The 25,003-nt window shown below is 38.6% G+C and overlaps 1 protein-coding gene across 1 annotated transcript in view; it reads left to right on the forward strand.

Moving 5' to 3' along the window:
• helz (helicase with zinc finger) overlaps positions 1-25,003 on the forward strand; it is a 46,940-nt gene that overhangs the window by 21,474 nt on the left and 463 nt on the right. The window contains exons 17-32 of the mRNA XM_026170425.1: positions 2,188-2,289; positions 3,478-3,656; positions 7,452-7,570; positions 8,473-8,618; positions 10,626-10,773; positions 12,477-12,660; positions 13,759-13,987; positions 15,384-15,663; positions 19,815-19,860; positions 20,322-20,509; positions 20,769-20,970; positions 21,101-21,183; positions 21,342-21,855; positions 22,474-22,732; positions 22,939-23,593; positions 24,609-24,903. Coding sequence (XP_026026210.1) covers positions 2,188-2,289; positions 3,478-3,656; positions 7,452-7,570; positions 8,473-8,618; positions 10,626-10,773; positions 12,477-12,660; positions 13,759-13,987; positions 15,384-15,663; positions 19,815-19,860; positions 20,322-20,509; positions 20,769-20,970; positions 21,101-21,183; positions 21,342-21,855; positions 22,474-22,732; positions 22,939-23,593; positions 24,609-24,903 — 3,629 coding nt within the window. The remainder of the gene's footprint in view (positions 1-2,187; positions 2,290-3,477; positions 3,657-7,451; positions 7,571-8,472; positions 8,619-10,625; positions 10,774-12,476; positions 12,661-13,758; positions 13,988-15,383; positions 15,664-19,814; positions 19,861-20,321; positions 20,510-20,768; positions 20,971-21,100; positions 21,184-21,341; positions 21,856-22,473; positions 22,733-22,938; positions 23,594-24,608; positions 24,904-25,003) is intronic.

The raw sequence follows: 25,003 nt of genomic DNA on the forward strand, positions 1-25,003 counted from the left end.
AGTCGCTAGTTTTCAATAACATTTGACTTACATTAACTAAATGATTCATAACTAATAACATAAGGTATTACATTGGTTGCCATACCAGCAGTAACCGCCTGATGATTGAGTAGTAAACTGTAAAAAGCCCAAGTACTGCATTTTACATATAAAGTCAAGTTTTGTAATACTTAAAGCTAAGATAAGGAGGCTATAATTTGAATAACACAGCAGGACTGTATTTTTACTCCACTTTCACTGTGAAATTATAGAAATACTATCACATCTGTCAGTAAAATTAACCTAAGACGAATGGTGCATAATTAAAGGCACAGCTAAATGAATATACAAATGAATAAAATATCTTTTTTTGTATTCGGTACAGCAGAGCGATTTATAAAAGCAGGCACTGGTGTAATTTACAAAATTGCAAACTAAATGATGTTTTAACAATGAAATATGAGAACTTTTTTTCCCTACATCTTACGTTTAATCTTTGTTTTGTTTTTTTGTCATTGAGTAAGTTTCCTCTGCTTCATCACTGGTTAAAAGACAAACTTGATAAACATTAGTGAAATATTACAAATAAATGGTTTCAATCACCATCATATAAATATAGTCAGCAACCTTGATCTCACAAGCAATCGTTTTTGCAGATTACTGATACTCCCTGCTATGTATCATAAAGTGTCAATGGGGTATTTGTAGGGAAATTTGAAAGGGAAATGTGGATGTGAATCAAGTTAATATCACTTATAAATGCAGTAGGGGAGCTCAGTCAAAAGAAATGACAGATGTATCCTGGGGCTGGGCTGTGCAGTGGCCGCCGTTTTCGTTTCAGTGGCAGTCACTGCCTTGGGTTTGACCTTTTTAAAGTTGAGAAATCACAGTGCTATAAAGTGTCAAACTGTGGTGTGTGTCTGTGCGTGTGTTGGAGCCTGTGTTGTGCTGTGTAGTTGTCTATGGTTTGTATTGTCTAGGCCATATCACTTGAAGACAAACTCTGCTGGTCATTTGGACGAATTTGTGTCAATGTGTGGTTGATGCACATGGTTAGTCTGATTGCAACACATTTTCAGGGCCAGAATGGAAGTGCGTGCCAACTATATTGTGATCAATCAAGCTATGTCACTTCAGTGGCCCACACAGTGTTGTATAACAACAAAACAGTGTATGATTTTCTTCCATTGGCATTTTTCATCATTAGTAAGCTCCCTCCCTGTGTAGATACCCACAGGAAACTTTGCAATTTCCCGTGTTAGAAGCAAACCGATGTAGCACAAGCACATAAATGGTTCCCTGGTCTTTATAAAAAATGAATGTAATATCTCGGACAGTGTCCCCTAACAAAAGTTACCATTTTGGTTTTTAATAAGAAAGACCAGGATGTGTATGTGTAATGCAAGAGAGAAAACAGCCTTGGAAAATGTGTAGCAATATAATATTCATTCCTCAATTCACTCTGAATACATTTAATATTCTGTGGTTAAGATGAATTATAGATATTTTAAAAGCTATGACAAGGGGAGGTGAGCCCATGGATTAGTGCTTCTGGCTCACCATATTTTTAAAAACGTTAACAAGACCGTATATCGACCCTGGTCAGGTGTGCTCAAGATGTGAATTACCGTATTTAATATTGGAAGCTTTCTCTGTACATCTTTAGCTGTGATGCTGCATGAATGTTTAAAAGTGTAATTATGAACAGGAGTTGTTACTGCTGTCAGGGTGAACAGCTCTGGGTTTGCTGTCCCGGATACTAATATCAGTTTACTTTTTAAGGTTTCTACTGAAAATAGAATGGTATAGAGATGAAATAAATCCCTTTTCTTTATTCCTTATATTTCTGTATTTGTATAGCATTAGTGAATGCAGTTTAATCATGAAATATTATAGATAAGGTATAGATATACAAAAATAATGTTATACTATGTTTTTGGGAAAGCCAAGTGCTATTAATCAAAATGAACTGATAGGATTCACAACCACTGTTTTGTTATTTAAAAAAAAAAAAAACCCATGCAACTTCATTATAAACTTTTTATTAAAAAACTTATGAAGTGAAACCATTTCTTAAGGTAGTTTATGTGCCACTGTACTCTGGTAATAATTTATTCTTGCTGCTGGTTTTGGAAGATATCGATACAGTGTTTCAGCAACTGCGTATGATGATTCATGCCTACAGTTGTTTGTCTTTTGTCTCTACAGGGTCCTGATCTGCACCCACTCCAACAGTGCGGCTGACCTTTACATTAAGGACTACCTTCATCCTTATTTTGAAGCAGGCAATCAGCATGCCAGACCTCTCAGGTAAAGAAACACGCCTACGGAACAAGAGATGGCTGAGGGGCAAAACAAGCTTCTCGTTTTGTTTTGTAGCATGTAGTATGTACAGTAGATAAAACGTGCTGTAGTGCCCCGGGGGGAGCATTATATATTGGATTTTAAAGTGTTTAAGTCTCTTTGCAATTTTATGTTGTAAAATAATACCACATAAGCTAGTGTTTGTAGATGCTGAGAAAAACCTGTCAGGTACAGGTGTTCATCTTCTTGGTAAATAAATAAAAACAGTTTTAGTAATGTATTACACATCTCTGTAGTTTACATACTTTGGGTTGGGTGTTTTTTACAGAAGTGATAAGTGTTTCTAAAATGACTGGTATTTCTACCTTTTGCCCTATATGTCAGCAAAGACCATTCTAGCTGGATAGCATCAATATCAAAAACTCAACTAGACATTAACTAGATGAATGTTATTGGGCACATAGTCAGAGTTATACATCCATGTACGTGGGTTGTTTTGTTTTTTTCTGCCCTGCAGTGGTAACAAGCAGACGTTTGTTGACTTGAGGGATTTGACCTCATGAACATTCCGGCTTTTCGAACTACTCCTTAAGACAGCAGATATACACTCAAAGATACTGACAGCTTCCTTATACTGCATCATTGACTTCTAATCACATTTCAGCAGTGCCAGAAGTCACCAAAGACATGGAATCAGTGTGTTCCTTGACCAGGCTGGGGTTAGGCTGTGTGTTTGTGTTTTCACACACAAGCCTGGAGACCATATGGGCAATCAAATGACTTGTTTCACATGAGCAGTCGGTCTGATTTCTAGAGCTTCCAGTGTAATTCCTCCATAAGCATTGGAGCCGCCTCCTCTTGGGTCCACTTGTCTGCTTTGAGTGAACTCAGTCAATACAGAAGTTATTTGAATATTTAGGGGCAGAGTTGAAAGTGCACCACTGCAGAAAGTATGTCCAAAGGGTCTGCTCTTGGCAGCCTTCTGTGTGGATAAGATTGCGCTCAGTCTGAGGTGCACATCAGATATCATGTGCAGTCATGCATTTTTACAAGCATTTCCAGTCTATCTGCTTTTAAGTGAGACAAAACATATAAAATTAAATGAAAATTAACAGTTTCATTCACACTGAGACTTGAGTATTTGCTTTTTGTGATTGTAACTCTTGATCTTTCTGCTTTCTTTGCTCACTCCAGGGTATACTTCAGGAACCGCTGGGTGAAGACGGTCCACCCAGTGGTCCAGCAGTACTGTCTCATCTCCAGCACACACATCACTTTCCAGATGCCCACAAGGGAGGACATCCTCAGGCACCGCGTGGTGGTGGTCACCCTCAGCACCTCCCAGTACCTCTGCCAGCTTGACTTGGAGCCTGGTAAGTCGTATGAAAACAAACAAACAAAAAAAACCATTAAGTCACGCTGACCTATTGGTTGAGGCAGCCATTGTTCTCAGCAGCTTTTATTTGGCATACCAGTATTTGCACTTGGATTAAACTTGCCAGCCAGAGTAGCTGACACATTATATATCAGACATACATGCTGAATGAATGCTGAAGTGTGGTTTGTGTGTGAGATGGGGCTTAATTTAACTCAGGATTGTTCTTGTTTTTTGCATTGCTGATTAAATAATTGAGGCTGAGTGTTAGATTTGTATCGGGAGAACGGACGAGAGCAACTGGGGCCAAGCGAAGGAACGGCGTTTGTCCGGTTCTCTCCCGTGCACAAGTACCATGAAGAAGTTTGCCTACTTGCGTCTTGCTTGCAGTGTAATTATATTGTCTTAACGTTCCAGCGGATGGGTTCAAGATACAAACCCATCATTGAGAAATGGTAAAAAACGACAACAACAAAAAATTGCTCGAATTCCCAGAATGGTTAAACCATAATTTCAGCAATTTAATAAATGAGTTTTCTAGTATGTTCTAAAATGTCTTGCAGCACGTGAGCATGCGTGTGCACACTTTTTTTAAAGGCTTGTAAATGTATGCAAACAGAACACAGTCACTCTCATTTCCTGTTCTTTGGTCATCCCCACTGACTCTGACAACCATTGCTGGTAGGGGCCCACCATTTATAGAGGGTTGGAACTCATTTAAGTTATGTAAAAGACATGGAAAACAAACCAATTTGTCAGTGCAGGCTAATAACCGACACTAATGTGTCAGCGGAGGGGGCTTTGTCGGTTGCTTGGAAACACCATCTGCCTGTTTCTAATGTACTTTACATCATTAGCCCTCCTCCCCACGTTTCATCTGTCCTGTTCTCCTGTTGGTTGATGGTGATGAAAATCTCCAGGAAACGAGACACTTGGGAGCCAGCAAGTCTTCTAAGTAGCGATAACAAATCTCGCACCCAAAACACAGGTCCCCCGAAAGATGATGTTTAGGCTTTTATGTTTGGCTTGATGACTTTGCTTTTTTTTTCCATGGTCTAGGTATGGGATTTGGCATGTAGACATTGTGCATGTATTGTTTAGCATGCCTTTATATATCTTAACAAATTTTTGTTATTATGATATGCAAAAATCCCATTCCCAGCGAAAACAGACATTCTTTGCTTCTACTAATTTGTGCAGCCCTCACAGCATGTTTTTGCCTGGATGCATTACTTTTCTCTACTGTGCAAAGTTCTATATACAGTTAGGCCCATAACTAACTGAAGTTGGATTTGTATTTCTTTTTCTTGCAACTTTCCTTCTGTGATTTAAAATCCACCACCCAAGTGGATTGTAAATCAAACCACTGATGTGCTTGAAGGGCAGACATTCAACAAAAGTATTGCATTAACCATTCAGCAATTACAACTATTATTTATACACACTCCTCAAGTTTCAGATGCAAAGAAACGATGGACAATCTAGCATAATTTTAAATATAGGGGGTATTTTAGTAATTGGTGGCAAAAGCCTTTGCAGTCAATGACTGACTGAAGTTCATGGATGTCAGGAAATGCTGTTTCCCCTTCCTTGAGATCACACTATGCCACAACACATTCAAGTAGATGATCAGAAACTGTCCTTCTGATGGAGGAGTTCCACACAGCTTTCAGAGCTTCGTTACAAAGCTTGTGTTGTAGGTTTAGTTACGCACTCCAAGACCCTTTCACACTTGCACACTTTTCAAATCACTTTTACAGTGTGAAAAGAGCCAAAAAAAAAAAAAAAGACTAAAAGGGAGAATGTGCGAGACTGGGCGTGTGAGTAGAAGAAATTGTCATTTATTATTGAAGAGTAATCTCTCTACCAAATAATTTCTGCAGTTCTGTGCCTCTGATCTCTTTCACCTCTCCTTATTACCCTACTCTCCTTCTTTCCCTTACTACGGTTTTGTGCAAATTCAAAAACTTCAATTATTAGCCCAGAGACTGATGGCTGCAACAAATGAATTTGTGAATAATTTCTCTGAGGCATTTCCAAAGTGCAGTGGTAAGCACCATATAAATTCATTTGTGCTTCTGACCATCTGATGCTCATAAAGACTATCTTTTCTTCCCTCTCACACCGCAACTAATCTCTACTCATCTGCCTGAGAAAATGTTCTCATTTTTGAGTATTATAAGTCAATTGACATGCACATAACTTTATATTTGTTATTCTAACATGTTTGCTCTTTGCATAGCAAAATATTGAGTGTATAATAAGGAAATTATTCATCTTAAGGCCTTTTCGTCCCTTTTTTGGTTTTATAACGGGACAAACAGCCAATGTTTTTTGTCTTATACATGCTTTTAATTTCACATGTTATGGTAATCAGCACTCCATGATAATTAAATTTCCCTCCACTGCTTAATAAACTCTAAGTGCATGTACAGATGATGTTGTAGGACTCGCACGGTCAGTTTATAGCAAATAAGAGGAAAATTTCGAGGAAAAATGAAAATTTAGCAACACTTTCTAAAGTTGTTTTCACTAACATTTTGCTCTCTGCATAGTGAAACACTGAAACTTTGCTATCATGCATCCAAATTCATATTTTAAATTAATTATTGAAAAGCCAAGCCAGAGACTATTTATGTGTATTGTTTAACGCACAGTTACATGTAGTTATTTAGAATATTTGTAACCTCTGCAACAAGCATTTTTTCCTTTATTAACTGAAAATAAGGGAAACATTACAAGATATAGACTTTATAATTCTGATGGGACATTTCTCAGTTATACTTTGTATAAACCTACTTATTCACATTCTGTGTGCAGTGCATGGACTGTTGTATCAAAATGTTTACCATTTTATCAGGATCACTGCAGGGAACAGTGCCAGCCTATGCTTCAGTGAAGTGCATACAGCGTTAAAGGCGATAACACTGGTTTCAGGCTTTGTAGTTGGGGGGGGAAAAAAGCCTGCAAAAAATATTTTGCAGGCTTTTTGCATTTTCAAAGGCTGATACTAAGGATTGAATGTTGCTTCAAATTAAACTGCTCCACCTCTTTTCTTGCCAGGCCCTTTTTCTTTGTTGTTGTTTGTTTACTTTTTTGTCAGTTTTTTTTATTTCCCACTGTCAAATTTCATATCTGCATGTCCTTTTCTGTGGAAATAGTGTAGCTTTAGAGGATGTTTGCTGGTTGTTTTTCAGCCTCTCTTCCTTGCTCCTTGTTCTAGCACTCATTTGCCATGCTGTTTTATCCCTCTCCCCTCATTCTGCCGACCTCTGTTAGAGCTTTTTAAGGCAGGGTTAGACTAAAAGTTCAGTCATTTGTATGTGCACGGAACCCTGCCTTTAAGTTGTAAGACTGGTTAAAACAATGGGAGAAAAAAAATATAAAGGACACCAATGAAGAGTGTGTGAGAGAGATTTAAAAAACAAACAAAAAAACTGTTTGGTCGTAGAGCATGAATGTTTGTTGTTTCTGTGTGACAAATTTGTAAGATTTTATTGATGTAAGATTTTTTTAAATTAATAAGTAATGGAGTCAACATTACAAACAACAGAAAACCAAAGATAGACATTTTATTTAAGATCAACATTAGCCTAGAACTGTTGACAGTGTTGACTTGATGTGTGTCCACTTTTCCACTCAACGAGAAAGGTCAATGCTGCAAGTTCTTCACCTTTATGCTCTTATTAGAAAAGTATATCGTAATAAGTGGGAATAAAGAGCAATTTTGAAGCAGTGAAATTGTAATATATGTACAGGTGAATAGATATTTGTGTCTTGTCTGTTTTGATAGGTTTGTTCACTCATATCCTATTGGATGAAGCGGCCCAGGCCATGGAGTGTGAAACCATCATGCCTTTTGCTCTAGCTAGCAAGACAACCCGCATCGTGCTGGCCGGAGACCACATGCAGGTAAACAAAGACAGTAAGAATTCAACTTTGAGCTTGTAGAAGCCTCAAAAGTGGCCCTTTTTAAAGACTAACTGTATCTATACTGCTTTGTGAATTGCTATATAATAACAACAACTACATTATAGTGTCTTGGGGTCTCAAATGCTTGAAGAGGTTTTTCTTTAGCCCAAAGTCAAAACACTTAAGGAGATGGAACAAACTACAGATGGTAGCTGGGACATCAAGGAATAGTAATACCATTTTGCACTTTGCTTATTATTAGGTTCTTATCTGACCTACTTCAGAAAACAAAGGAACAGGCAGCAGCTACTGTGGCTCTGTGGTTTTAGAGACCACTTCAACCACAAAAAACAAAATATAAACTCATGTCAGTCAAGCTTTCTAAGCCAACACAAGGAATTAAAACCTAATTTCCTCGTCTGCTGGTTTTAAGACGGTGCACAGGATTACCGGTAGTGAAGTGGATGAAGATGCAGCATGAGTTGTGCTTAAATTACTTGATCTCTCTATTTCTTGGAGGAAAGAAAAACAGTATTAAGACGCAGTGTCCACCAATGCATCCATATGTTTCTTTCCCAGTCACACTCAGCTTTCTTCTGTCGACTTTCCTGTCCTGTATAGATCACTACAGAAAGTTATCATCATCATTAATTTACATTACAATCAAACACTGTATACAATTTCACTGACTGTCAGCAGTAAAATGTCACTTGCCAATAACAAAAGATTTATTTAGATATTTGGTCAACACGGAAAAGCTTTGATGGACTTCATTAAAGAGGAAAAATAATGAAGGGGAAGTGTGAAATATCTTGGGTGTAATTTTATAACTACCATAGCTTTCCTTCACTACTACTACATCTTTTTTTTTTTTCCTTTTTGTCCTCTCCTTCAATTTCCAGCTCAGTCCATTTGTGTACAGCGAGTTTGCACGGGAGCGCAACCTGCACGTGTCCCTGCTGGATCGACTGTATGAGCACTACCCCCCTGAATTCCCCTGTCGTATTCTCCTTTGTGAGAACTACCGCTCCCATGAAGCTATCATCAAGTAAGTGCCTGCTTTCCCTTGCTACCTTGTCTTGAGTACTGTCTGAAGAGGCTGAGAGGGATGGGGTCTTAAGCTTTACTGAGTGAATATATGTCAGACACAAGCTGACTTGTGCTGCAATTTCTCAGTTAAACTGACCTGGTGATTTTTGCTAATTACTGAGACATTAAGGCTTTGGCCAGTCGAAAAGTTTGTTCCTCAATCCAAAGGGACCATGTTAGACAGCAGGTGGATAACTAGACAGTTAACTGTGTTGCTGCTCAGGGAACCAACTCACCTGCTAGCTGGCTCAGTGTTAAGCTCTCCACAGCCATGCTGGTGATCTGTCTCCATTGCTGTGTCCTCCTGCTGTGGCTCCATCTTGCAGTAAAAAGGATTTGTCCTTTGCAACTTTAATTACTCTTGGCTGCCATCAAAATGGAAAAATAACTCATTTCTGGAACTCCATAACCAAAATTCTTGCAGTCTTTTCTTGCTGTTGTGTTACTGTAACACCTTAAAAATGAACTGCTACCCCCCATCTCAACACAGGTACACAGTTATTTATTTATTATTGGCTTGCTGCCTGACATCATTACAGAAAAATAAACCTGCTCTGCTACCATTTGCTACCATTGGTAAGTCTGCTGCTTAGTGTTGTATGTTGCCAGAATAGTGCCTCATTCATCTTATTAAGCATAATACAGCATGATATCCATGATATTATAGTTTGAAGGAAAAAAGGAATAACTGTCTAAGCCATGCCCTTTGGCTGTGTCTATACACAGTCACATCACTCCACAGGTGCACAGTGGGGTAGCGTCATTTATCTGAAAGCGATTCAGTAGAAAGAATTCTAGGACCAACTTGTGCCCACATATGTGTATCTGGGTTTCAGACCACTTAGCTCTTTACTTCTTCTTGTTGTACTTGTTTATTATCCCAAAATAGTTTAACTTAAGATTTATGTTAGCTGATCTACTGGTCAGTTTCTGCTCTACAACACAGTCATAACTACTGACAGAGACTGCACCTGCACTTTTTGAGACTCAATTTTGGGCAGCATAGTTACACGTTCCCATGTTCTGGGCCTGGTCCATTTTACCACCCTTTTTCAGTTACAGATCTTTGGTCTAGCAGTCTTCATCCATTATGGCTTTCCTTCACTGTTCAAATTGGACCTCATAAACAGCTACATGTGTAGATGATCACATTTACATAAATTTAATCTTGGTTTAACCACGGTTTGCCTGCCAGTGATCCTTCTTTGATCATAGAGAGCTTGGGTTTCCACTGCAGTGGCATCTTTCTATTGGGCTTAACTCTGTTGCTGCTATAAAATCACAAACAGCCTCATGCCAACTTCATGCTCCCTGGATCACTTTAGAAATCAATACTAGTGGCAGACAATTAGAGAGCAAGTACAAAGTTGTCTTCATTGTACATCTTTGAAGCTTAAAGGATCACCTCTCATCAAAATGTTTGTTTAATTTTTATAATAATAATAATAATAATAATAATAATGGATACTTTATTGATCCCCATGGGGAAATTACTTGTTTTTCTCTGCATTTGACCCATTCACTCAGTGAAGCAGTGGGCAGCCAACTAAGCAGGCGCCCGGGGAGCAGTGTGTAGGGACGGTACCTTGCTCAGGGGTACCTCAGGGTACTTATACTTTAAGTTGTCACTAGTACTGGTAGTATACACATTGTACCCATGAACATGCATACTCTGTACATAAGGCAAGTTTGTATTGTCATTGGGCACAGTAGAGTTTCAATACTGCTCCATTTTGATCCAAACACGTTTTGACGATCATGACAAAAGTGAACAAATACCCATCCTTATAATAAAGCTTAATTTCAAGGAATGCATGAATCATATATGCGGGACATGTGGTTCACGTTAATATCAGTTTTTGTGAACATATATTTGAAAAATTAAAAACAATTACCAAGATCAAGCAATTGTCCTCCAAATTCATGTCACTCTTTTATTTTTCCTTTTCTTCTTCCCTTCGTAAAGCTACACTTCAGAATTGTTTTATGATGGGAAGCTAATGGCAAGTGGGAAGCAGCCCTCCCATAAGGACTTCTACCCTCTGACCTTCTTCACAGCAAGAGGAGAAGATGTCCAGGAGAAGAATAGCACTGCCTACTACAACAATGCTGAGGTATGGCCGGGGCACTTGTACATCTAAAGCCTTCAAGAAATATTTTTGGTCTTATTAACATCTTATGGAAATAATGTGGTTCAGTTTAAATAATTCAAGGTGTTAAATAAGTTGCATAATGACCCCCTCTGGACTGGTACTAAATGCAACCCAAAGCATATTTAAACCAGTTTCCTGTGTTTTATGTGTATAATTATACTCGCTGTGTATTGGCCTCTATGCACTTCTAAAACATATAAACTGCTACTCACTATGGCCCCTGAACTCCACCTATTTAAACTCAGAGTGCCGTAACTGAGCTTTGTGCAAAAGCATGTTTACAAAAAAGGATGCTTTGTAAAAACTCTAAGATTCAGAGATAAAAAAAAAAATTAGTTAAAATAAAAGATCAAGAAATGGTTTCTTACCAGTATAGTTGCCAACTTCACACATTAGCTGGTTAGAGTAATATAATACAATACAAAAATAACTAAAAGTCGAGTAATCTTTGGCAGTAAAAAATGCACTTTAGCCTAGTGTCTGATTTTTACAGAGACATAATTATGCATGATTGTTAGATGTGGACCTATACACTCAACATTCTGTATTTGAATTACATAGAAATTAAAGTTGTTACCAGTCTTTGCCTTGGCAAATCATTGCAATTTGTCACGCACATTGCCTTTTATTCCTGAGATGAAACCCATAAACTCAAATGTGATACCAACTTAGACCTACATTAAAACACATGAAGCATAAATTACTGAGTCCGAATTTTGGATGGGTTCTTATTTAGGTTTTCAGTGGACCCTAAGCCTTTATTGTCATGCTCCAAGCAATTAAAGCAATGATTGTTCTTGTTCTCAATGCCACATTAATTACCTCCTGTTTGTTTGATATAGTACCCATGGTGAAATAGTATACATTGAGTAAAACACGCTCATACATCTTATGTCTGTTGTGCAAGAGTCTGTTCAAAGCCTCTACCCTTAGGGCTAAGCTCAGTGAAAATTGAAAAAGCAACCACTTCAACTTTAATAACAGAATTCTTAATTCTAAAATTGTAACTTGAAAATTATTTCCATCAAAGTTTGCCAGTTGTAGGAATTTTTAAACTTAAAGATGTGGCAATATCTATCCAATAGTTTATTTTTTTTAAACAACATTTTTAAATACACATTTCATGGGGTCTTCAAAATGCTGCAGACACAGCAAACTGTCACAGTTATGGTTTTATCGTGAATGTTTGGTTTCTTTTCTGTTGCTTTGGAGTCTCATTTCCTTAAAATTTAAGTTTGGATTGTATATAACTGAATCACAGTTTTACCAAGAAGGCACACCTCAGCCATGGTAGTTGGGCTAACTTAAAAAAGGAGATTTTTAAGCATTTCATTAGGCATGAGTCCAGATCAGTATTGTCAGGTAGCATCACCTTAGAGTGGTTGTAGAAAAGATCAGTCGTGAAGGTGTTGGAGAATATAGCTCAGTCCAGTTATTTAACATTTTACTTTTTATTATTTATTTATTTGTCAGGACTGATGCTTCATGTTAAAATTGTATTTTTAAATGAATATTAATTGTTTTGCAAGCCTGTGTTTAGTTTTTACAGTTACAGCTATGTTATAACACTTATGTATGTTTATTTTGTAAGTGGGATACATTTTTATTTAAAAAGTTGTTTAAAGAAGACCCTAAATCCAAATGTCTTGATTGTCTCTCCAAAGGTATTTGAGATCGTGGAACGGGTGGAGGAGTTGCGCAAAAAGTGGCCAGTGGCCTGGGGGAAGCTGGATGAAGGCAGCATTGGGGTGGTGTCACCATATGCTGACCAGGTGTTCCGCATTCGTGCTGAGCTACGGAAGAAGAGAATGCCTGAGGTCAGCGTGGAAAGAGTGCTCAATGTCCAAGGTGAGGAACAAATATTTACTAGCACATCCTGTGCTTTGTGTGTCATGCGTTAAGGTGATACATCTCTATGAGTAAAAAGAAAATATCTTAAATTAATGAGCTGATATTTTACGATGGCTTTGGTAGTATTCTATGTTAGCAAGTGTTAAAACATCATCGTAATTAAAGATATCTATGGTAAGGCATTCGAAAAGACAAACAATATAAAGAAGTTCAGAGCATAAATCCCTAAGCAGAAATGCTTGATTCTGTGAAGGTTGTCTCCTATTTTTCTCTTTGAAATGTTGCTTAAAATGAAGGAGACAAACTAAACAAATGCCTTCAATCTTGGGTGTAGCTCGAATGTATTCATATTGTGTCTCACATTATGAAATCAAGAAGATTTCATAATATGATTTGTACAATAAGTCTTTTTTTCCCCAAGTCTCTTTTCTGTGTCGGTCTCACGCAGCTTTCATTTGTATCACATTCAGCTGCTTTCCACAGGTCATTAGCTCCCTCATTAATCATACATGAAACACATGGACACGGAAAAAAACTCGAGTTAGTGGTTAGTAGTTGAATTTAACAGATTTACGTAATGTTTTTCAATAGTTTCTTTCAACAGGAAATACAGGTATACTTATTAATAAACATTTATAAACACGGTAATTACCATTCATTCAGGTTCCAGTAATATAATAAATGTCACATAAGCTACTGGAGAAATTAATTCGGCCACAACTTTAGTTGATTGTTGATAGTTGGTTGTCTTCGGCAAGGTCTTGTAAGCTATAAAGTTTTGCCTTTTTTCTCCTTTTCTGTGTTTTGTTGGGGTTTTTTGTTTTGTTTTTTGATAGTGAAAGAGAAAAGTTAAATTGAAATGGAGAATAGCAAGTTCCTAAAATCTTCTTCTAATAATTATTTTGATTTCAAATGGGTTACTTTTTTTGTTTGTAATATTTTCTGTTGTCATACTGTTATGTCTTGCTAACATATCTTTTTAAATAAATCTTTTTAGAATTTTCCAAAGATCTCTGTTCTTAAGATTTCTGAGTTTAGCATTTTTTTTTTTTTTAAGAGGGCTTAAAAATGTTTTATTTAAAAAAATATTTGCAGGCAAACAGTTCCGGGTGCTGTTCCTTAGTACGGTGCGTACACGGCATACCTGCAAGCACAAGCAAACGGCCATCAAGCGCAAAGAGCAGCTGGTTGAGGACTCAACAGAGGACCTTGACTATGGTTTCCTGTCCAACTACAAGCTGTTGAATACAGCCATCACCAGAGCCCAGTCCTTGGTTGCAGTTGTGGGAGATCCCATCGCGCTATGTTCTGTTGGGCGTTGCAGGTAAATATAGCCTAATTAATATTTTCATATTGTTGGTTACTAATAATTTTGTCTGTATACACCAGCACAGTGCATTTTAAATCAGACTGCCAAGGTTTGATTGAAATGCAAAGTTTCAGGTTTAATTAAAACTACTATATTAATGGTTTAGGAGTTGATCATTTGGTAGATAGTTTGATAGTCAGATAAATTAAGTGCATAAAAGTTGTTAAGTGTCGAGTTTGTTCACGTTTGAATATCTGCTTATTTTTCACCACAGAGAGAGCAATGGCGTACTCTGATAAACCATAATTGGGTCACTACTAGCTGCCAGATCCTCTCTGTACGATTTGAATCTTTTTAACCCACCTCCGCAGCTGTCTCCATAGCAGCTGTAGTTTGTCTTTGCTTATGTTTTGTTTATGCTATTATGCAAACAAAATGTCTAAGTCAGTGTAGTAGCCAGCCAAGCTGTTATTCAATATTTATATATTTTTATTAACTGAACAGGTTAAATGATTGCCTCTACCTGCAAGGTGTTGTAGTTTTAAAAATATTTTCTGATTGCCACTCAGTTCACAAACGGCAACAAAAACTCTGCACTTCTTTCTTCCTAATGAGAGCTGAAAAAATACAGTCTGCACAGTTGGCAGAATAAGTACCATTTTCCTTTTCTATTTTTTCTTTTAAAGGGTTACTTACTCATCATTTAATCAGATTAGGACACAATCGATAGCCTGCCCAACATTTCCCTCATAGCAGTTCCCATTTTATCCTAATGTTGACACCTACTTGACTGCTAATGATACAGCTACTCCTACAGCACAAAAGTTTGTTTTTGAAATGTAAATGTCTTATATCGCCACATTCTTTTGACTGCACATTTCAGGACAGAAGAGAACTAAAGTCAGATGACAAATTAAAGGAGAAAACGGCTCAAAATGCTTTTAGTAGGTTTTTAGGGGGTTTACAATGACTCTTAACATTAAGTGAGAAGTTGCCTCAAGCTGTGCCAGCAAAATGCCAACGACAGTATAACAGCGCCACCAGGTTCCTCACAGTTCAAGGGTTTAGGGTTTTTCTATTAGTTTGTTAGCCATCTTTTATAGACAGCTGTTGTTTGTTTTAATCATACCAATGGAAAGCATTGTGTTCTAAATAAAGTACACAATGCTTTAGAAAGATTTTTCCTTTTCCTCGTTTTCCTTCTTCCCTCTAGTTTTTCTGCACTGTGCACATGCCTCTTTGCTATAAATAGTTGTGATATTTTATGTTTATCCCCCAAGTCATTTGTAACACTGGCAGGCAAAAAAATTCAAATGATAATCCATTAAACACTCAATTCAAATAAGAAACAATACCAGAGACTAGAAGAAAATCTTCAACATTTTTTGTTTTTGTTTTTGCCCACTTCCAGAAAATTCTGGGAGCACTTTATTTCCATTTGCCATGAAAACTCGAGCCTACATGGCATCACCTTCGAGCAGATTAAGGCTCAGCTGGAGGCCCTGGAGCTCAAAAAGACCTATGTCCTCAACCCATTGGCTCCAGAGTTCATCCCTCGTGCCCTTAGGCCCATGCAAGGACACCATTCGTCTTCACAGGCCCTCCATCCCCACCATCATCCACATTCTCAGCATGCACAGCCAGCCTCCAACAAGCAGGGCCCCCAGCAGCAGCAACAGTCACCTCCTAAGGTAAGGTGTTTTTCAGTGTGGAGGGCAAAATGGAAAGAAAAAATACTGCATTTCTATTTTTTTCATAAGTAGTTTGAATAATAATGATAATGCTGATGGTTGTTATAAACAGAGCTGAAATGGTAACACTTTAGGAAAATGCAGACACCTATCAAATTTCACCAATGTGTCATGTCAATTAAATAAGTTCATAATTTAGTTACTTTATCAATAAAGAAATAGTCAGAATTCACATTAACTAAACCTGTGGTAGTCTGTGAAGTTTCCTGAAGATGTTTCTGCTGTCATCCTCTCATTGGATGAGAGGTGAGATATAAAACTTTTGTGCTGCAGCTGCTGATTGTCATAGTAACACAACCCGCTTCCCTGCTTGGAAGTGATTTTGAACTCAACCATTGGAAACACAGTGACCATTTGACATGGTAAACAGAGCAAAGTCTAAGAGGACTGAATTTGAGCTGAGAAGCATAATTTGTTTGTTTGGGTTTTTTTGTTTGTTTTTTTTCCTTGCTTGTGGAAAATTGACATCCATCACTGTCTGCATATTGCTGTGTATTCCCATTGTCATATTTATGGCTCTCTACCTTTAACATAAGTAGGCTTCAAGATGATTTAAAAAAAAAATGCAATAAAGACAGTTAAATATGTCTGTGAAGGTTCTCAGTCATCCAGGTCATCGTAGTCAATGACTACGATGACCTGGATGACTGAGAACCTTCACAGACATATTGCCGTACATTTTGGGAGGAACACCCTTCAACTGGTGCGGGAGTATGAAAGGGAATCAAGGAAACTAGCGGATTATAGGAACCATCTCCGTTTCAACCTAAGATGTAGACAAAGCAGAGTTGTTACAGAGCAGACTTGATTCTACAGAGAGCACAAAATCACCTTTTAAGTGAAAGGATAAGACAAGTCCATTTCACCATAGATGCCCTCCAGATCAAGATCAGCCAGACCCTGCAGGAACTGGAAATCCTTCTACCCTCTCCAATCTTAGAAGAGGTTTACAAGTTTGTGGACAAGGCTCAGCGGGCCCAACACTCTAAAGGAAAAGAAAGACAACGCAGGAAATTTCACACCTTGCTTTCAAAAATACACACTCCTCATCCCGAACCTACACAACCCAGAGAAGAAAACACACCTGATGCCAGTCAGGAGAAATGGGTTAAGAACTTTTCAGACAGGATTCTCACTGAACCTGAAAAGAGAGTATTAGCCAAAGGACTCAATTTTGCCATTTCTCCACAACAGTTGCCCATAGTGGACCTCATCACAGCCACAGAATCTGCCATACGGATTAATAAATTATCACAGACAGAAGCAGAGCAAATCAGGATGAAAGTCTCAGCCACGCTCTCCAGTGCCAAAGTCCCTCCATCCAACCTCACAATACAGGAAAAGAAGGCCGTCGCTTCCCTGAGCAAAGACCACAACATCACTGTTTTACCAGCTGATAAGGGAAGATGCACCGTGGTCCTAAACACTACAGATTACCATACAAAGATCACTACTCTCCTCAGTGACAACAATACCTACGAAGCCCTAAAGCGAGACCCCACAAGCAGCTACCCTTTGACAAAGACAGTTAAACACTCATACAAAATTAAATACAAAATTACAAAAAAAAAAATTGGCTCAGTTGGATTTTTCTTCCACTGACTATTTTTTAACCTAATATGCATGCAGAAATAATTATTATTTTGTCACATTTATTTATTTATTTATATTTTTTATATTATGTTATTTGTTGTCATATTAATAATACACTGTATAGTGATATTTGAAAGCTAATTGTTTATACTATATATGTGTTATTGTTTGTCTCAGAGGGCCTAGGGTGTTGACAGGTTTTTAGGACCCATTTGCGTAAGAAGAATCTTAAATGGTGTAGAATTTTTTTTTTTTAACGCTAATCCAATATTCATGTTAGGTAAGAACACACTGGTTTATCAAAATAGAAAGCAAATTATCAGAAATAAATTGAGTGCTACCTACTTTTATAGAATAAAACTTATAAAAGCTTTCCATATGTGGATGCAAATCAAATATCTGAACAGATGACTCAGTTTAATTTTCACCACAGGAAATAATTTTATGACCAGTCCTTTTATTCCAAACAGAATATTAGCATAACCTGTTTGGCAGAAGATCTGTTAATTGTTTAGGTCAGGATGAAATGTCTGCCTCGCCTCTGTGTCTGCACTGAGGTAAAGGTTAACGAAATCACCACTGCTGACAACCTGCTGCCATCACCCACTGGGCCTAATGAGCTGGAGCTCCGCAGTAGCAGCCAGCTTTACAGACTCGCACACTTCTATTTGCACAGTCATACTTACAACTATGCTAAATATGCAGATAAACATTTGCAATTACACCATTATGCAGAATGTGCTAAATATTCTATATGTATTTATGCACAGTTTGAGTTTCATTAAAAGGTCAAATCTTTTTTTCTGGTGTCTTTGTACACAGTGTAGACGCTACACATATCGTTCTAATTTATTTCATAATGACAGTATGCCCTGCAGTGGATTCTGATGTTGGCTTGTATTCGACTGCTTCAGTGCATCATTTTAACATCCGTTGCTGATGATCAGTATTTTTCTAAAACTTAACCTCCTGACTGTTGTAGTGTTGTTAGGATTCAAGTCTGAAAGCTACAGAGCACATTTCCACAGTTTGATTATTGTGTGGGGGAAAAAAATCCACTCTTGGTTGATGTTTATCAGCATGCATCAATGAACACAGAAAACTGTAAAGTACATTGTGGTTAAAATCATTTAAAACTGAAGCATTGTTGGGCATCCATTTTGCCAGAGACATACTGTATGCTTCACTGAACTTCAGATTGCTGTTTTCTGATGCAGATGGTGTTTTTCTGCAAGTGTGCAAGACTGATAGTTGTGCTCAAATTTGCCCCATGTTAATTCCCTTACTAAAAATATGTTTATGTCGGACATTTCTTGGAAAATTCCTCCTTTTCAGTCTTTCTTGCATGCCCCGCCGGTATACCTAGGATTTCACAGTACAGCACACTGCCCCTGTACTGACAGATGGATTGTGCTATTGTCACTAATGAAGCTTTAAGCTAACAAACTTTTTGTTTACCTTTTGTCAGAACTAAGAGAACATTAGGTTACATGATCTAATTTCAGTCTTCTGGATGAAGCCAGTAAATGTTCATCAGTGGTCCCTTTTCATTCTCAGCAGACTCCTGCAATCTGGGAAAATTATTGTACAAGATATCATGTTTAACACCTAGTTCCAGAGAACATTTTGCAGCAGTGAATCTGTGATTGGATCAAATAACTGCCCTGCTAGACTATAGGCACCAGTTTCAATCCAGTGTCTGGCATTGCTCAGTTGATGTTGCACAATGAAACCGTGACAGGGGAAGCTGCTTTGCTATCACATGTCAGACTCTAGTCTGTTTTAAGAAAGGGATCCTGCTTACGCTATACAGAATTTTCACATTTGCTGTGCTGTTGTAATATGACTCAGTTCTGCCAAGTCTGCATTTTACATTCCATTGCCGCGTTAAACCATTTGAGTGGAATAAATATATTAGATATCTCTCCTGTAGTTTATTATGGTTTGGTTTAGCTGCTTCTCTGCGCAAGCTGGCAGCCTAGCTACAACACAAGTGTGGACATATTTTAGAGATCCATAAATACCCATAAACATTGGCTTTGCTGTGGTTAACACAGCAAGACTGAATGAAAAAGGCTTTGGCAGACTGTGTGTGCGCTAAACTCCATATTTCAGTTGGCACTTTTGCTCTTTTCACAATGTTATTTCAGCGTAGCTTCTGTAATGTTCTGAATTATACATTTATTTTTATTATAACTGTCAAAATTGCTTGTGCTTCGCTTTAGTGTTTTCCTTGTATTATGATGACTAGTCATTTCCCTTGTATATCATGTCTATCTAAGACCATCATAGCAAATCACACTGAATTGCTGTTAGCATCTTCCTCCTTTAAGTAAGCTAACCCACAGTCATCTACTATTTCTGTTGCATTACTGATTACATTAATAGCAATAATAATTCTCATTCTCCATTCTGTTTGTTTTCTACCAATGTGATGTGAGAATAATTTTCTTTTGGCACATTCAGACTCTTAACCTTTGTTACTGATTGTCTTGCAGGGTAAACATGCAAACCACACAGAGCATCTCCCACCTGAAGGATATGGTGAGTATAGCCTTTCTGCTCTTGATTTTCTAAATATTATCTTACCAGAACAGCAAGGAAACAGAAAGACAATAACACAAAACTAACTGTGTCAGTTGTGGTTAGTGAAGGGACAAAGGACCGCAAAAGAAAAAAGGCTGGCACAAGTTTAAGTATAACAATGCTTGTTATTTGCCTACTAAATAACAATATAAATGTGAATTGTAAACCCATATTTGACAGCTTTCTAAATCATTTTTTCTGTTATAGTGACAGGTGATATAATAAACTTGTTAAGCACTGTCTTTGTTTAAGCCTAAATAGCTATAATTTAGAACCAGAATCTAGAAAATGAATTTTATTTAAGAAATGCTCCCACAGATTTACTTTAATATTATTATTATTACTACAGATTTACTTTTGAATCTGACAACAATAATGTCATAAGAGTAAAGTAATTTACCAATTTTACTTCTTTGCAGTCCAACCAAACCCAGCAGTGTTGATGGGGAACCCTATTCGGGCATTCACACCACCTTTGGGTGGCACACCAGCTGGTATGGGCAAGTCACCTAGTCCTGTGCAGAGGATAGATCCGCATACAGGTGCCAGTATCCTCTACGTTCCAGCTGTATATGGTGGAAACATGGTCATGCCCATGCCCCTGCATGTAAGTTCACTGGTGTGGTGTGTGTGTGTAATATTGTATTTTAAAAAGGAACCTATAAAACTGTTTGCTTCTTTTAGAAAAGTGTCAAAAAAACGCACTGCAGATATCTGTAAATGTATGTCCTTACTATTTCAAATAAGTTGATCAGTTATTATGATCACAATGATAGTATTAAAAATAACAATAGCTCCCCTGCCTGATTTCTGTGTACCACAGGAAAACATTTTATTGAAATGTATTTTTTTTTCTTCTCCCTAAGTTGCCCTGGCCAGGTTACCAGAATCGCTTTGCTGTGGACCCTCGCATCATGGGTCATCCAGCAGCCATGGCTTACAACTTTAATCTGCTGCAGCCACCAAATAGAGGCTCCCCCATTCCTTATAGTGGGGTAGCACACCCCTCTCCTCTAGGACTAGCCCAGCCGAGCCCAGACAAAGAGCCTTCTGACCCCATCAGAAATGGTTTGCCTTGACTTTCTATTTCTAAATCAAGAGATCAGTTAAAAACTCTAATCCAATTTTATGCCTTCATCTAGCAATGTGGAAATGGCAGTGTAAGTCTTTTTAATTTGTTTTGTTTTTGACGTCTTAGGTAAATTAGAAGGATGTTCAAAGTCAGAGCAGAATCATCTTCAGACACCAGAAAGAAAAAACACAGACATGAAGGAAAAACAGGCAAGTTGTTGACATTTAAATGTTTCTTTTTTGGGTTAAAAGTAATTTGTCCGTTTTATTTGTACCCAAACCCAAAACATATTTTGCAAAAGCAGTGATAAATTCCTTGTACAACTTATGGTGTTTTTATACCAGTGTTTATCCTTTTTTTTGTCTAGGGAGATTTAGACTCAGGCCAAAGTCGAAGTCTGGATTCACAGACAGAAAGCCTAGTTGGATTTCCCAATCCTCTGCTCCACCGAAAAGACCCCTCAGCTGCCCAAAGACCTCTTAATTTCCAACTTGCGCCACCTAGTACACCCTTTCCTTCAAATCCAATCAGTGGAAGAACCTTCCCCCAGCAGTATTCAGTCACTAGGCTTCCTTATCGGGTTAGCCAGCCTCAACACCCAGGGATGGCCCAGCAAAATCAGCAGCAGCAACAGCAGCTCAGTCCTGCCTACACTGGTGGAAGCCATAATGCGTCTTTTTTCAGTGGCCCTATACCAACTCACAGACCTGTCCAGTCCCCGACTTTGAATGGGCCAGACTCTGGAGGAGTAGAGGAGATGAGTAGCTCTGTTAGGACTCCAATGGGCCACCCAGGAGGCCACCACTCAGGCCTGTCACAGCATAACAGGGTCAGCAGCTTTGGGGATGAGGGACAGGATGGAAACCCAGGAGATGGTTTGGGTGAGTAAACACTATATTTACTAGTAATTTAATTTTAGTTAGCTAATGAATTGTGTTACAAAGGAGGGAGCTGAATCTGATGATGATGGAAAATTAGCATCTTATTATTTCTACTTAGAATTTTCATTTAATTTGAGTCTGAGGGATTTAATTCATCTCTTTATTTTCATATAGACATTTTTTCAAGAGATTCTGAACTTGGTAGTCATGTATTCAGAGATTGTTCTGCTTATGCAGATGTTGAAGTTTGTATAGTATCCTGCTCAGGATTGAAAGGTGCTTGCACGTTCAATCAGACTGGTTCTGTTCTCCTCAAAGAAAACTTTCTCTGAACTTTTAAAGCAACAATCTCCATGGTTGAGATGTTAGGAGATTGTTTGTCAAATAGTCAAATTTCACATTCCTTTTTTGGATTAGAATGTGCAGCTTTCATATGTTTAAAAATATGAAAGGGTAAATATTTGATTTTGCAGTACATTTAATATATTGAATATTTATTCATAGAGAATCTACTTAAAGGTATTCTTAACCATGCTGTGTATACTAACCCTGCAGCTCATATAATTATGCAGAATACATGAATGACTCCAAAAACTAACCAGACCATTGCCCTTTCAGATCTTCAGGGACCCTTGGCTCTAGAGGCCCTTAGCCAGCAGCAGCAGCAGGCAGCTAGGCTGGGCCAGTGGGGGGAGGCAGCAAGCCCTTTCATCCAGGCCAGTGTTGCCTTTCCTCTGCCCCAACAGCTTGCCCACCTTGCTCAATCCAACATGGCTCGCTTTCCCCATCAGCTGCTTCGGGCAGGTAACTGGGGCCTTAGTTCCAATCTGGATGATGAAGCTGTTCCTTCTGCCTCGACCGGGCCAACTTTCAGCAGGTTAGACTGGGCACTAGTATGTTTTATAGTCATCTGTAATGGTCTACTAACTTGATCTCATAGAAATATTATAGGTTAAATATTGGACTTGTACTTTTTTTTATATCATATGTTAAGCACAATTAGTTTTTTTTTTTTCTTTTGTTTTAAAACAAAATACATAGTTCAAAAAAATAAAAAAAAAAGTAAACAATTTTCATTTCTAGGTATCCAGGTCTCTTGAGAGAGATGGCTCCACAGGAACAGCCAGAGCCCAGGGAAGCAGTTGAGATGCAGCCCCCACCTCAGTCTCGCCTCCTCCAGTATCGCCAGTCCCAGCCCCGTGGCTCGGGTGACCCTTCATCCTCTTTAGGTGCCATTTCCAATCAAGCTGGCCCTTTTCCATCAGGACTCTACCCCCATGACACAGGTCGGGATCTACTGAATGAAAACCTTCTTAACAGCCAAGGTCTGCAGCAGCACCCAGGGAATCCCCTGTACAATACTGGTAGCTTTCCACATCAGCCACCAGCTCAATCTGCCAGCCCCCCTCCTGCCCAGGTCAAATACCTTCTGCAAGAGGCCCAGTGGCCCCATGGTGGAGCTACATCAGTGAGCCCACCACAGCAGAACCCTCTGATGGGGAATCAGGGCCACGGCCTTCCTTATGGACTGCCCATCATGGCTCACCCTAGCAGGCAGGAGCAGGTTCACCTGATGCAGCTTCACCATCAGCACCACCAGCAGCAGCAGCAGCAGCAACAACAGCAGCAGCAGCAACAACAGCAACAACAACAACAAAATCAAGGTCCAGATCAGGAGCCCTACCACCCATTATCCCCCAGAACATCAGCAGCCACAGCACATCACAATGTAGATGAGGTAAGGGCTCTTCATTAATGTGGTATTCAATAATATTTCAGTGAAATTAGCAATGAGTCTGAACTGCCTGAAGTAGCATCTCTATGCTAAGGTTATTCGTCCAAAGCAACAAAGTTAAGGGGGCACAGCTAAAAGTGAAGGCACAAAGATCCCGTTCATCCAGTTACTCCAATTATGGGCGGTGATGCCCAGCAGACAGCTGTGGGGCTACAGCTGCTTCTGTCAGATCACTTGTCATCAGATCAGTCCTACTCCAACTTCTAGTATCCAGATAGATGACTTATTAAACGAAAATCTGTGCAGTTGTTTTAATGTTGGAAATTAACTCATTCACTGCCAGCCATTGGCAGTGAATGAGTTAAACCCATTGACTCATTCACTGCAATTGACGGCTATAGACGTCAATGGCAGTGAATGAGTTAATGCCTAGAGAAGAAAAAAAATTGTATTGCCTCAGGCTCTAAGCATTTTAACATGGGAGTCTTTAAGGATACACTCAAACTTGAAGTACCAGAGGTTGTTGCTTGGTGTAAATATCATAAATAATACTATTTGGGAAATTAATTAGTAAGAACATTATGTAATGCTAATTAACCATATGGTCATATTAATGGTAAGCCAGTATTCAGCCAAATCAAGTTATTAACTGAAACGCTGTTTCACTCTTACTGCTCGCTGCTTTCTTAAAGTAGGGATTTCAAACAGCCCCGGATTATAATACACCAACAGACAATGGTGGATAATTGTGGGCTTAAAGTTTTGTTTTTAAGTCACCCAAATTTTAACTTACAAACAAATTTAAATAAAAATCAATATGGAAGATGTGTTACTGTAATGCTGTTCTACAAGAAGTAGCTAAACTAAGCAAGGTCTGGAAAAGGTTGTTCTCTCTTATTACAACACTGAGAGCATACATTCACTTTGTTGTCAGTCACTGGGAATTTAAACCAATTGAATACTCTTTGTAGTCACTATATATCACCTTCTGACCTTGTTTTTGTATCTGTGTTTACAGTATGAACCCAGAGGTCCAGGGCGGCCTCTTTATCAGCGCCGTATCTCGTCCACCTACCCAGATGAATCATCTCCAGCCAACACCCACAATACCCTGTCACAGCAATCCCAGCCTTGTGCATCAGATACCCAGGACCACCCTCATCCTCACATACAGCATCATCAACACCCACACGCCCCCTACAGCTATCCTTCACATGACCACCTCTGGCCAAGTAATGGAGGCGGTCCGGGTCCGTTTCAGAACATTCCATGTAACGGAGCCGGCACGCTCGCTCAGCATCGGGACCTTCTAGGTAAATCTTTCTGTTTTCAAGCCCAATTTCCTCTTCACTTGATTATTTGGATTGTTTTGAGATAGTTGTTTATTATATATGCTAAATTCTGTGTCCGTGT

The sequence above is a fragment of the Astatotilapia calliptera genome, chromosome 6 (assembly GCF_900246225.1).
Source record: "Astatotilapia calliptera chromosome 6, fAstCal1.2, whole genome shotgun sequence".
Lineage (NCBI taxonomy): Eukaryota > Metazoa > Chordata > Actinopteri > Cichliformes > Cichlidae > Astatotilapia > Astatotilapia calliptera.